The 12,071-nt window shown below is 46.6% G+C and overlaps 1 protein-coding gene across 1 annotated transcript; it reads left to right on the top strand.

Moving 5' to 3' along the window:
- Positions 1–328: 328 nt before the first annotated feature.
- LOC115917185 (N6-adenosine-methyltransferase subunit METTL3-like) lies at positions 329–11,628 on the top strand (the record flags this gene model as incomplete). Its single annotated transcript, XM_030970918.1, is given in 12 exon segments — positions 329–420; positions 895–1,090; positions 1,171–1,196; positions 3,147–3,201; positions 3,204–3,250; positions 3,252–3,319; positions 5,180–5,358; positions 7,049–7,122; positions 7,124–7,257; positions 9,280–9,318; positions 9,446–9,554; positions 11,563–11,628. Coding segments are annotated over 12 exon segments (1,085 nt in total), but the record flags the coding sequence as incomplete, so codon positions are not given.
- Between the last annotated feature and the right edge of the window lie 443 nt (positions 11,629–12,071).

The following is a 12,071-nucleotide window of genomic DNA, read 5'->3' as shown; positions in this document are numbered from 1 at the left end:
AAATTTGAGTATGGGGGACAATGGGGATACACCTGGGCACACCTGGACACCTGGGGATACACCTGGGATAGGTGGGACACACCTGGAGCACCTGGGCAAACCTGGGATAGGTGGGGGACACACCTGGGGACACCTGAGACAGGTGAGACACACCTGAGTATGGGGACACACCTGGGATACACCTGGGACAGGTGGGGGACACACCAGGGGATACCCCCAGGTGTCCTCCAGGTGTTCCCAGACACCCCAGGTATATCCAGGTGCCCTCCAAGCCCCAGGTGTATCCAGGTGTCCTCCAGGTGTACCCAGCTGCCCCCACTACCCCCAGGTGTCCCCCAGGTGTATCCAGGTGTTCTCCCAGGTATAACCAGGTGTACAGACACCCCGCGACTCTCCCTCAGCTGCCCCCAGGTGTATCAGGTACACCCCCAGGTGCCCCCAACCACCCCCAGGTGTATCCAGGTGTACCCCAGAAACCCCTAACCACCCCCAGCTGCCCCCCAGTGTATCCAGGTACACCCCAGCTGCCCCCAACCCCCAGGTGCCCCCAGGTGTATCCAGGTGCCCCGTGGGGTGTACCAAGGTGTATCCAGGTGCCCCAGGTGTATCCAGGTGTATCCAGGTGTAGCCTAGGATACCCCCAACCACCCCCCCAGGTGTACCCAGCTGCCCCCAGGTGTATCCAGGTGCCCCAGGTGTCCCCTAGATGTATCCAGGTGCCCCCAGGTGTATCCAGGTGTAGCCCAGATACCCCCAACCACCCCGGTGTACCCAGCTGCTCCCAGGTGTATCAGGTACACCTCAGGTGCAATAAGGTGTATCCAGGTGTCCCCTAGATACCCCCAGGTGCCCCCCAGGTGTGTCCCCCCTCACCTCCCCCCACCTGTCGGGCAGGGCGACGGAGGTGACGCCAGCCGCGGGAGAGCCTGCTGCACAAGTTCAAGGGCGCAGGAGCTGATCGAAGGCGCGGGGAGCCTGACACGGCCCCGCCCTCGCCACCTGGGCGCCGACCCACTCCAAGCTGGCCATGGCCGCCCGCCGCCGCCGCCTTGCTTGGCGGCGGCGCCAGCGGAGCAGCTGCCGGGGCGAGGCGAGTGGCAAGGAAGGCAAGAAAGTTTTGAGGGCGGCGGGCGGACGCGGATCTGGAGATCGAGTTTGCTGAGCCAGCAGTCCACCAGGAGCAGCAGAGTAAGAAGGTGAGGGCGGGTTTCTGGGGTGGGGTGGGCGGGCTTGGGGAGGGTGGGGGTTCAAATGGTGCGTTCCAAATGAAGCTTTGAGACGTCAGCATTTCAAGATGGCGAAGCGTTCCAATGGCCATTTCAAAATGGCGGGTTTCAAATGGGGGTTTCAAAATGGCGGCATTTCAAGATGGCAGCATTCCAAGATAGTGGAATTTCAAGATGGCGGCATTTAAAGATGGCGGCGCTCAAGATGGCGAGGTTTCAAGATGGTGGAGTTTGGGTGGGGTTTTAAGGTAGCAGGTTTCAAGATGGAGCGTTTCAAAATGGTGGAATTTTAAGATGGTGGCATTTCAAGATGGCAGCATTTCAAAATGGCGGCATTTCAAGATGGCGACATTCAAGATGGTGGAGTTTGGGTGGGGTTTCAAGATGGCGTTTCAAAATGGTAGAATTTCAAGATGGCGGCATTTCAAGATGGCCGGGGTTTAAAATTGGTGGAATTTCAAGATGGCGCTTTTAGAACAGTGGGGTTTTTAAGATGGTGCTTTTAAATGGCGGCATTTCAAGATGGCGGCAAGCCAAAAATGGCGGCGCTTTTAAGAGCGGCATTTCAAGATGGCGGCATTTTAATATGGTGGGGGTTTCAAGATGGCGAGTTTCAATATGGTGGGGGCTTCAGACGGGCGGCGCTTTCAAAATGGCGGAATTTCAAGATGGCGGCGTTTCAAGATGGCAGCTTATTCATAATGGCGGAATTTCAAGATGGCGGCATTTCAAGATGGCGGCATTTCAAGATGGCGCGCATTTAAAAAATGGCGGAATTTCAAGATGGCGGCATTTCAAGATGGCGGGTGGGGTATGAAGGTGGTAGGCGGGCCTACAAAGCAGTGGGCTGGGTCTAAAATGGTGGGTGTGGCCTAAAGGTGGTGGGTGGCCTAAAAGTAGTGGGCGGGGTTTAAGGGGTGGTGGGTGGAGCTGGTACGATGGGTGGGGCTTAATGAAGTGGGAGGAGCCTAGTGATGGTGGGTGGGCCTTACAGAGGTGGGAGCCTCTTAAGGTTTAAGGGTGGTGGGTGGAGCCTAATGCTGGTGGGTGGGGCTTGCAGGGGATGGGTGGAGTCTAAGGACAGTGGGTGGGGTTTAAGGGTAGTGGGTGGAGCCTAGTGATAGTGGGTGGAGTCTAGAGATTTTGGGTGGGGTTTAATGGAGGTGGGTGGAGCTTAAGGCTAGTGGGTGGAGCTTAACGGTGGTGGGTGGGCCTAAGGATGGTGGGTGGAGCTCGGGGATGGTGGGCGGGTTTGGGGGTTGGGTGGAGTTTAGATATTGTAGGTGTGGTTTTAAGGCTGGTGGGTGGAGCTTAATGATGGCATGTGGGTGGAGCCTGAGATGGTGGGTGTGGCTTAAGGCCGGTGGGTGGAGCCTCATGTTTAATGTTTAATCACAGTGGGTGGAGTCTAGGGATGATAATTGGAGAGATGCTGGGCGGGGTTTAATGAAGTGGGAGGAGTCTAGTGATGTTGGGTGGGGTTTAATGAAGTGGGAGGGAGCCTCTTGTTTGAGGTTTAAGCGTGGTGGGTGGAGTCTAGAGATGGTGGGCAGGGTTTTAAGGTTGGTGGGTGGAGCCTAATAGTGGTGGGGGTGGGGTTTACAGAGGGTGGGTGGAGTCTAAGGACAGTGGGTGGGGTTTAAGGGTAGTGGGTGGAGCCTAGAGATGGTGGGTGGAGCCTAGCAATTTTGAATGGGGTTTAATGGAGGGGGTGGAGCCTAGCAATGGTGGGTGGAGCTTAAGGCTAGTGGGTGGAGCTTAACGGTGGTGGGTGTGGCTTAAGGCAGGTGGGTGGAGCCGCATGTTTAATGTTTAATTGCGGTGGGTGGAGTCTAGGGCTGGTAGTTGGGAGTCTAGAGGTGATGGGCGGGGGTTTACGGCGGTGGGCGGGGTTCTGACGAGGTGGGCGTGGCCCGGCAGGTGAGCCAGGAGATCCTGGAGCTGCTCAACACCACCACGGCCAAGGAGCAGTCCATGCGTGGAAGTTCCGGCGTGGTCGGCCCCAGGTGCAGGAGTTCTGCGACCCGCGGCACCAAGGAGGAGTGCGTCAAGGCCTCGGCTGAGGACAGGCCCCTGCAGCGCCTGCACTTCCGGTCAGCCTGGGGAGAAACACCGGGGTTTTGGGGCTTTTGTTTTGGGTGTTTTGGGGGGTTTATTTGGGGTTTTGGGGCTTTTGCTTGGGGTTTTTGGGGCTTTTGTTTGGGGTTTTGGGGCTTTTGTTTGGGGTTGTGGGGCTTTTATTTGGGGTTTTGGGGCTTTTATTTGGGGTTGTGGGGAGGAGTGCGTCAAGGCCTCAGGACAGAGGCCTGCACTTCTGGTCAGTTTGGGGGAGAAACACCGGGGTTTTGGGGCTTTTGTTTGGGGTTTTGGGGGGTTTAATTCAGGTTTTAGGGGGTTTATTTGGTGTTTTGGGGAATTTATTTGGGGTTGTGGGCAGGAGTGCCTCAAGGCCTCAGGCCACAGGCCTGCACTTCCGGTCAGTTTGTGGGGTTTAATTCCGATTTTACGGTCATTATTTGGGATTTGAGGGGTTTAATTCAGGTGTTAGGGTGATTATCAGGGGTTTTGGGGCTTTTATTTGGGATTTTGGGGGGTTTATTTGGGGTTTTGGGGAATTTATTTGGGGTTTTGGGCAGGAGTGCCTCAAGGCCTCAGGCCACAGGCCTGCACTTCCGGTCAGCCTGGGGAGAATTGTTGGGGTTTTGGGGCTTTTATTTGGTGTTTTGGGAGGTTTATTTGGGGTTTTGGGGCTTTTGTTTGGGGTTTTGGGGCTTTTGTTTGGGGTTTTGGGGGGTTTAATTCAGGTTTTAGGGGGTTTATTTTGGGTTTTGGGCAGGAGTGCCTCAAGGCCTCAGGCCCCAGGCCTACACTTCCGGTCAGCCTGGGGAGGATTACTGAGATGTTTTGGGGTTTAATTCAGATTTTAGGGTGGTTGTCTGGGATATTTGGGCTTTTATTTGGGATTTTGGGGAATTTATTTGGGGTTTTGGGGAATTTATTTGGGGTTTTGGGCAGGAGTGCGTCAAGGCCTCAGGACAGAGGCCTGCACTTCCGGTCAGTTTGTGGGGTTTAATTCCGATTTTGGGGTGATTCTATGAGTGTTTATGGGTTTATTTGGGGTTTTGGGGCTTTTTTTTTGGGATTTTGGGGGGTTTATTTGGGGTTTTGGGGAATTTATTTGGGGTTGTGGGGAGGAGTGCCTCAAGGCCTCAGGCCACAGGCCTGCACTTCCGGTCAGCCTGGGGAGAATTACTGAGATGTTTTTGGGGTTTAATTCAGATTTTAGGGTGATTGTCTGGGATATTTGGGCTTTTATTTGGGATATTTGGGCTTTTATTTGGGATTTTGGGGCTTTTGTTTGGGGTTTTGGGGAGGAGTGCGTCAAGGCCTTAGGACAGAGGCCTGCACTTCCGGTCAGTCTGGGGAGAAACACTGGGGTTTTGGGGCTTTTGTTTGGGGTTTTGGGGCTTTTATTTGGGGTTTTGGGGCTTTTGTTTGGGGTTTTTGGGGCTTTTATTTGGGGTTTTGGGAGGTTTAATTCAGGTTTTGGGCAGGAGTGCCTCAAGGCCTCAGGCCACAGGCCTGCACTTCCGGTCAGCCTGGGGAGAATTACTGAGATTTTTTTGGGGTTTAATTCAGATTTTAGGGTGATTGTCTGGGATATTTGGGCTTTTATTTGGGGTTTTGGGGCTTTTATTTGGGGTTTTGGGGCTTTTATTTGGGGTTTTGGGGAATTTATTTTGGGTTTTGGGCAGGAGTGCCTCAAGGCCTCAGGACAGAGGCCTGCACTTCCGGTCAGCCTGTGGAAAATCACTGAGATGTTTTTGGGGTTTAATTCGGATTTTAGAGCGATTTAATTCAGCTTTTTTCCCCCAAAAATCCCATTTTTCCTAAAACCTCCATTTTTTCCCCCAAAATCCCCGCTTTTCCCCCCGATTTCCCCGGCGGCGCAGCAGCATCATCAACAAGCACACGGACGAGTCGCTGGGCGACTGCTCCTTCCTCAACACGTGCTTCCACATGGACACCTGCAAGTACGTGCACTACGAGATCGACGCCTGCGCCGCCACGCCCCGCCCCCGCCCACCCGCGGCCCCGCCCCCCCGCCTCCCCGCCCCCGGCCCCGCGCCCCTCCCGCCCGGCGGGCGCCGACGCCCCTCTTCCCGCCGCAGGTGAATTCACAATAATTTCTTTTAGTTTTTTATGGTTTTGGGGGTGGTTTTTTAAAATTTTTGTGGGGTTTTTTTTCGAGGTATTATAGCGTAATTATTTATTAATTGTTTTAAAAATTAACTTTGCACATAATAAAATTGTAAATGTAACGGTGAATGTAACGATAAATATAAACTTAATGACAAATGTGGAAATACAGTCTTAAAATTATATTACTGTGTTTGTATTAATTATTTATTTGTATATTGATTGTTGATTATTGATTATTTATTAATTATTTATTTGTATATTGATTATTGATTATTGATTATGTGTATGGATACTGGTGTTTTGAACGAGTCGATATTTTTATTGGGCGAATTATTAAATTAAGCGATGACTTAATGATTTTTGAGTTAATATCAGTTTAAACACTTTTTAGCTGTAATATAATATAATGAAACATAATACGGTATAATATAATATAATATAATGTAGTATAATATAATATAATGTAATGTAATGTATTGTGATTATTTTCAGTTTTTTGGGAGAGTTTTTTACAGTTTTTCTGGGTTTTTGAGGTGTTTTCTTTAACGGAATAATTGTTTTTATTGTATGATACTGTATTGTCTAATATTACATTATATTATATTATATTGCATTATACTGCGTCATAATATATTAATTACATTATTTTACATTATATTACATTCTATTATATTACGCTACATTGCATCACCTTATATTGCATTATAACGTATTACATAAATTATATTATATTATTTTAAATTGTATTACATTATATTACATATTACATTGTATAATATAATATAGCATAGCATAATATAGTATAATAAAATACAATGTAATATAATATAATATGGTGTAATATCACATGGTATAATATGATATAATATAATATAATAAAATGTCTTATAATATAATGTAATATAATATAATGTAATATAATTTAATATAATATAATATAATATAGTATAATATAATATGGTACAATATAATATAATGTAATATAATATAATGTAATATAATATAATGTAATATAATATAATGTAATATAACTTAATATAATATAATATAATATAATATAATATAATATAATATAATATAATATAATATAATATAATATAATATATAATACAATATAATACAATATAATATAATATACTATAATATAATATGATATGATATAATATAATATAATATAATATAATATAGTGTAATATAGTATGACATAATATAATATAATATTACATTATATTGTATTATATTATATGGTACTATGTTATATTATATTTCATTACATTATATTATACATTCTATTGTGTTTTATTGTATTTTTTATGCTTTATTATATTTTATTGCCTTGTATTTGTTACGTTTTCCCCGCGTTTTTACCGTTTTTTGCCGTTTTTCACATTTTTCTCTATTTTCACCGTTTTTTCGCGTTTTCTCCCCGTTTCTTCAGTGGATCTGCTGCGACATCCGCTACCTGGACGTGTCCATCCTGATCAATTTCCTGAGGCATTTCTCTCCTGAGCGTTTCTGACCCGTTTTCCCCAATTTTGCCGTTTTTTTTTCTCTATTTTCCGTTTTTTACGCGTTTTTTTTTCCAACTTTTCCTCTATTTTCACCGTTTTTCGCGTTTTTCTCCCGTTTTTTTCCAGTGGATCTGCTGCGCGACATCCGCTACCTGGGCGTGTCCATCCTGGGCAAGTTCAGTGGTGGTGATGGCCGACCCGCCCTGGGACATCCACATGGAGCTGCCCTACGCACGCTGGCGGGACGGCGAGATCGCGGCGCCTCAACATCCCGTGCTGCAGGACGAGGGCTTCCTCTTCCTCTGGGTCACCGGCAGGTCGGGGCCCCCAAAACCCAGCGATTTGCCCCAAAAACCGGGGGTTCTCCTCGGTTTGGGAGGATTCAGTGTAAATTAAGTAGTGAGCCCAAAAAGCGCCCATGATTAAGCCCCAAAAAATCCCCAGGGGTTTGTCCCCAGTTTGAGAAATCCGGATTCAGTGTAAATTGTGGTGAGTGAGCACAAAAATCGGTGTTTGTCCCCAGTTTGAGAGGATTTGCCACAGATTTGCCCCAAAAAATCCAGGGGGTTGTCCTCGGTTTGGGAGGATTCGGTGTAAATTTGTGGTGAGCCCAAAAACGCCAGCGATTAAGCCCCAAAAAATCCAGGGTTTGTCCCCAGTTTGAGAGGATTCACTCAAAATTGATCCCAAAAGCGACCCCAAAAAACGCCCAGTTTGATTAAAAATTGCCCCAAAAAAAAACTCCTGGGTTTGTCCTCGGTTTGGGAGGATTCGTGTAAATTAGAGAGTGAGCCCAAAAACATGAGGATTTGCCCCAAAAACTCCTGGGTTTGTCCTCAGTTTGGGAGGATTCGGTGCAAATTAAGTAGTGAGCACAAAAACATGAGGATTTGCCCCAAAAATCCAGGGGTTTGTCCCCAGTTTGAGAGGATTCACTCAAAATTGATCGACGACCCCAAAAACAGCGATTAAGCCCCAAAAAGTTCCTGGGTTTGTGCTCGGTTTGAGAGGATTGATTGTAAATTTGTAGTGAGCACAAAAACCTGAGAATTCACCCCAAAAAAACCAGGACTTCCTGTCAATTTGAAAGGATTCATCCCAAATTCATAGTGACCTTAAAAAGCTGAGGATTCGCCCCAAAAAACTCCTGGGTTTGTCCTCAGTTTGGGAGGATTCGGTGTAAATTCGTAGTGAGCCCAAAAACCTGAGGATTTGCCCTAAAAACTCCTGGGTTTGTCCTCAGTCTGAGAGGATTGATTGTAAATTAAGTAGTGAGCACAAAAACATGAATATTAAGCCCCAAAAACTCCTGGGTTTGTCCCCAGTTTGAGAGGATTCTGTGCAAATTCCTCGTGACCTTAAAAGCTGAGAATTAAGCCCCAAAAACCCCAGGATTTGCCCCAAATCTGTTGGGGTTTATCTCAAATGCATTGCAACCCCAAAAACCCGAATTAAGCCCCAAAAAAACTCGTGGGTTTGTCCTCAGTTTGAGAGGATTGATTGTAAATTTGTAGTGAGCACAAAAACCTGAGAATTCGCCCCAAAAAAACCAGGATTTGCTGTCAATCTGAAAGGATTCATCCCAAATTCATAGTGACCCCAAAACCCCCGGGATTGGCCCCAAAAAATCCGGGGGTTTGTCCTCAGTTTGGGAGGATTCACCCCAAATCCATCACGACCCCAGAAACTTCGAGAATTAAGCCCCAAAAACCCCCAGGATTTGCCCCAGATCTGTTGGGATTTATCTCAAATCCATTGTGACCCCAAAAACCTGAGAATTCACCCCAAATTTCCCCCAAAACCCCAAATTTCCCCCAAAATCCCAATTTCCCCCCAAAATCCCATTTTTTTCCCTAAAATCCCAATTTCCCCAAAATCCCAATTTCTCCCCCCAAAAACCCCAATTTTCCACCGAAACTTCAATTTTTCCTCCCAAAATCCCAATTCCCCAAAAACCCCAATTTCTGCCCCAAAAATCCCAATTTTTTCCCCAAAACCCCAATTTCTGCCCCAAAACTTCAGTTTTTCACCCCAAAACCCCAATTTCCCCCCCAAACCCCAAATTTTCCCCCAAAAATCCCAATTTTTCCCTCCAAAATCCCAATTTCCCCCCAAAACCCCAAATTTCCACCCAAAATCCCCAATTTCCCCCCCCAAATCCCAATTTTTTCCCCAAAAATCCCCATTTCTTCCCCAAAAATCCCCAAATTTGCCCCCAAAACCCCAATTTCCCCCCAAACCCCAATTATCCCCCCCAAAAAATCCCCATTTCTCCCCAAAACCCCACTTTTTTTATATTTTTTTTTTTCCCAAAATCCCCCAATTTTCCCCCATTCCAGGGCCATGGAGCTGGGCCGGGAATGCCTCAACCTCTGGGGGTGAGTTTGGAGATTTCCCCTTAAAAAACCCCCAAAAACCCCCCAAAAAAAACCCCAAAAAAACCCCAAAAATCCCAAAAATCCCAAAAAACCCAAAAACGCGGGAAACGTCCCCAAAATGTCGCAGGTACGAGCGGGTGGACGAGATAATTTGGGTGAAGACGAATCAGCTGCAGCGAATCATCCGCACGGGGCGCACGGGGCACTGGCTGAACCACGGCAAGGAGCACTGCCTGGTACCCCAAAAACGACCCCAAAACCGCCCAAAATCACCCCAAAATCACCCCAAAATGAGCCCAAAAGCGATCCCAGAAATGGGGCCCAAAATGAGCCAAAATCCACCAAAAATGGAGCCAAAATGGAGCCAAAATTGACCCGAAATGGAGCCAAAAATGGAGCCAAAATTGAGCAAAAATGGAGCTGAAATTGACCCAAAATTGACTCAAAACGGAGCCAAAATGGACCCGAAATGGAGCCAAAAATGGAGCCAAAATTGACCAAAAATGGAGCCAAAATTGACCCAAAATGACCCCAAAACGCCCCAAAATGAGCCCAAAAACAATCCCAGAAGTGGAGCCCAAAATGAGCTGAAATCCACCAAAAATCGAGCCCAAAATGAGCCAAAATCGACCCGAAATGGAGCCAAAATTGAGCAAAAATGGAGCCAAAATTGACCCAAAACTGACCCCAAAACCCCCCAGAATAACCCCAAAACCAATCCCAGAAATGGAGCCCAAAATGAGCCAAAATCGACCAAAAATGGAGCCAAAATTGAGCAAAAATGGAGCCAAATTGACCCAAAATTGACTCAAAATGGAGCCAAAACTGACCCCAAAACTGACCCTAAAACTGACCCCAAAATGCCCCAAAATTGCCCCAAAACCGATTCCAGAAATGGAGCCCAAAATGAGCCAAAACCGACCCAAAACTGACCTGAAAACTGACCCTAAAACCCCCCAAAATTGACCCCAAAAACCCCAAAAATTGATCCTAAATGCTCACCCCAAAATGAGCCAAAACTGACCCAAAAATTGACCCAAAACTGACCCCAAAACCCCAAAAACTGATCCCAAATTCTGACCCAAAACTGACCCAAAATGGATCCCAAAACACCCCAAAACTGACCTGAAAATTGACCCTAAAACTGACCCTAAAACCCCCAAAATTACCCCAAAACTGAACCCAAAAACCCACCTCAGAAACGGAGCCCAAAATGAGCCAAAATCGACCCCAAATGGAACAAAATTGACCCAAAACTGGTTCCAAACTGACCTGAAAACTGATTCTAAATCCTGACCCCAAAACGCCCCAAAATTGACCCCAAAAACCCCAAAAAATTGATCCTAAATCCTCTCCCCAAAATGAGCCAAAACTGACCTAAAAATTGACCCAAAACGGAGCCAAAACTGACCCCAAAATGAGCCAAAATTAACCCAAAAATTGACCCAAAATTGACCCTAAAACCCCCCAAAACTGACCCCAAAAACCCCAAAACTGATCCTAAATTCTGACCCAAACTGACCCCAAACCAGCCCCAAAATCCCTGAAACCGACCCCAAAACCTGGGGAGGATTTTTGGGGCGGTTTTGGGGCGGTTTTTTTGGGATTTTGGGTTTTTTGGGGTGGCTTTGGGGGATTTTGGGGGTCCCTGGGTAAATTTGGGTTTTTTGGGGTGGATTTGGAAGATTTTGGGGGGGCTTTATGGGATTTTGGGGGTTTTGGGGCGTTTTTAGGGGATTTTGGGGCAGATTTTGGGGCAGATTTGGGGATTTTGGGGCATTTTTAGGGGATTTTGGGGCAGATTTTGGGTATTTGGGGTTTTTTGGGGTGGTTTTAGGGGATTTTGGGTGGTTTTGGGTGGATTTTGGGGATTTATGGGATTTTGGGGCATTTTTAGAGGATTTTGGGGCAGATTTAGGGGATTTGGGGCAGATTTTGGGTGTTTGTGATTTTTGGGGCAGGTTTTGTGCACTTTGGGATTTTGGGGCGTTTTTAGGGGATTTTGGGGCAGATTTTGAGTATTTGGGGATTTTTGGGGTGGGTTTTGGGTATTTTGAGTGGTTTTGGGTGGATTTTGTGGATTTTGGGTGTTTTGGGGCGTTTTTAGGGGATTTTGGGGCAGATTTTGGGGCAGATTTGGGGTATTTAGGGTTTTCGGGGCAGGTTTTGTGCATTTTGGGCTTTTGGGGCCGATTTGGGGGATTTTGGGGCTCCGGGACCCCCCGAATTTTGCTCCTTGCTCAGGTTGGGGTGAAGGGGAACCCCCAAGGCTTCAACCGGGGCCTGGACTGCGACGTCATCGTGGCCGAGGTGAGACCCAAAATCCCCGCATTTCACCCCAAAACAAAAATCCGGAAATTCCACCCAAAAATCCCGGGAATTTCACCCAAAAATCCCGGAAATTTCACCCCAAAAATCCCGGAAATTTCACCCAAAAATCCTGGAAATTTCACCCAAAACCTCACGAAATTTTACTCAAAATTTGAGGATTTGACACCAAAATCTGGGGGTTAAGACTCGACATCGTTGGGTTTAAACCCAAAATTTTGGGGTTAAAAAAAATCCGCTAAAAATCCCCCAAAAATCCCAAAAAATCCAATTTAAATGCCCAAAAAGTCCTAAAAAAAATCCCCAAAAAATCCCATTTAAATCCCCCAAAAATCACAAGAAATCCTCAAAAAGTCTAATTTAAATCCCCGCAAAATCAGAAAAAATCCCCAAAAGTCAAAAAAAATCCCCAACAAATCCAATTT

The sequence above is a fragment of the Camarhynchus parvulus genome, unplaced genomic scaffold (assembly GCF_901933205.1).
Source record: "Camarhynchus parvulus unplaced genomic scaffold, STF_HiC, whole genome shotgun sequence".
Classification (NCBI taxonomy): Eukaryota; Metazoa; Chordata; class Aves; order Passeriformes; family Thraupidae; genus Camarhynchus; species Camarhynchus parvulus.
The sequence above is the reverse complement of the archived record's forward strand: the minus strand, read 5'-3'. Positions and strand labels throughout refer to the sequence as shown.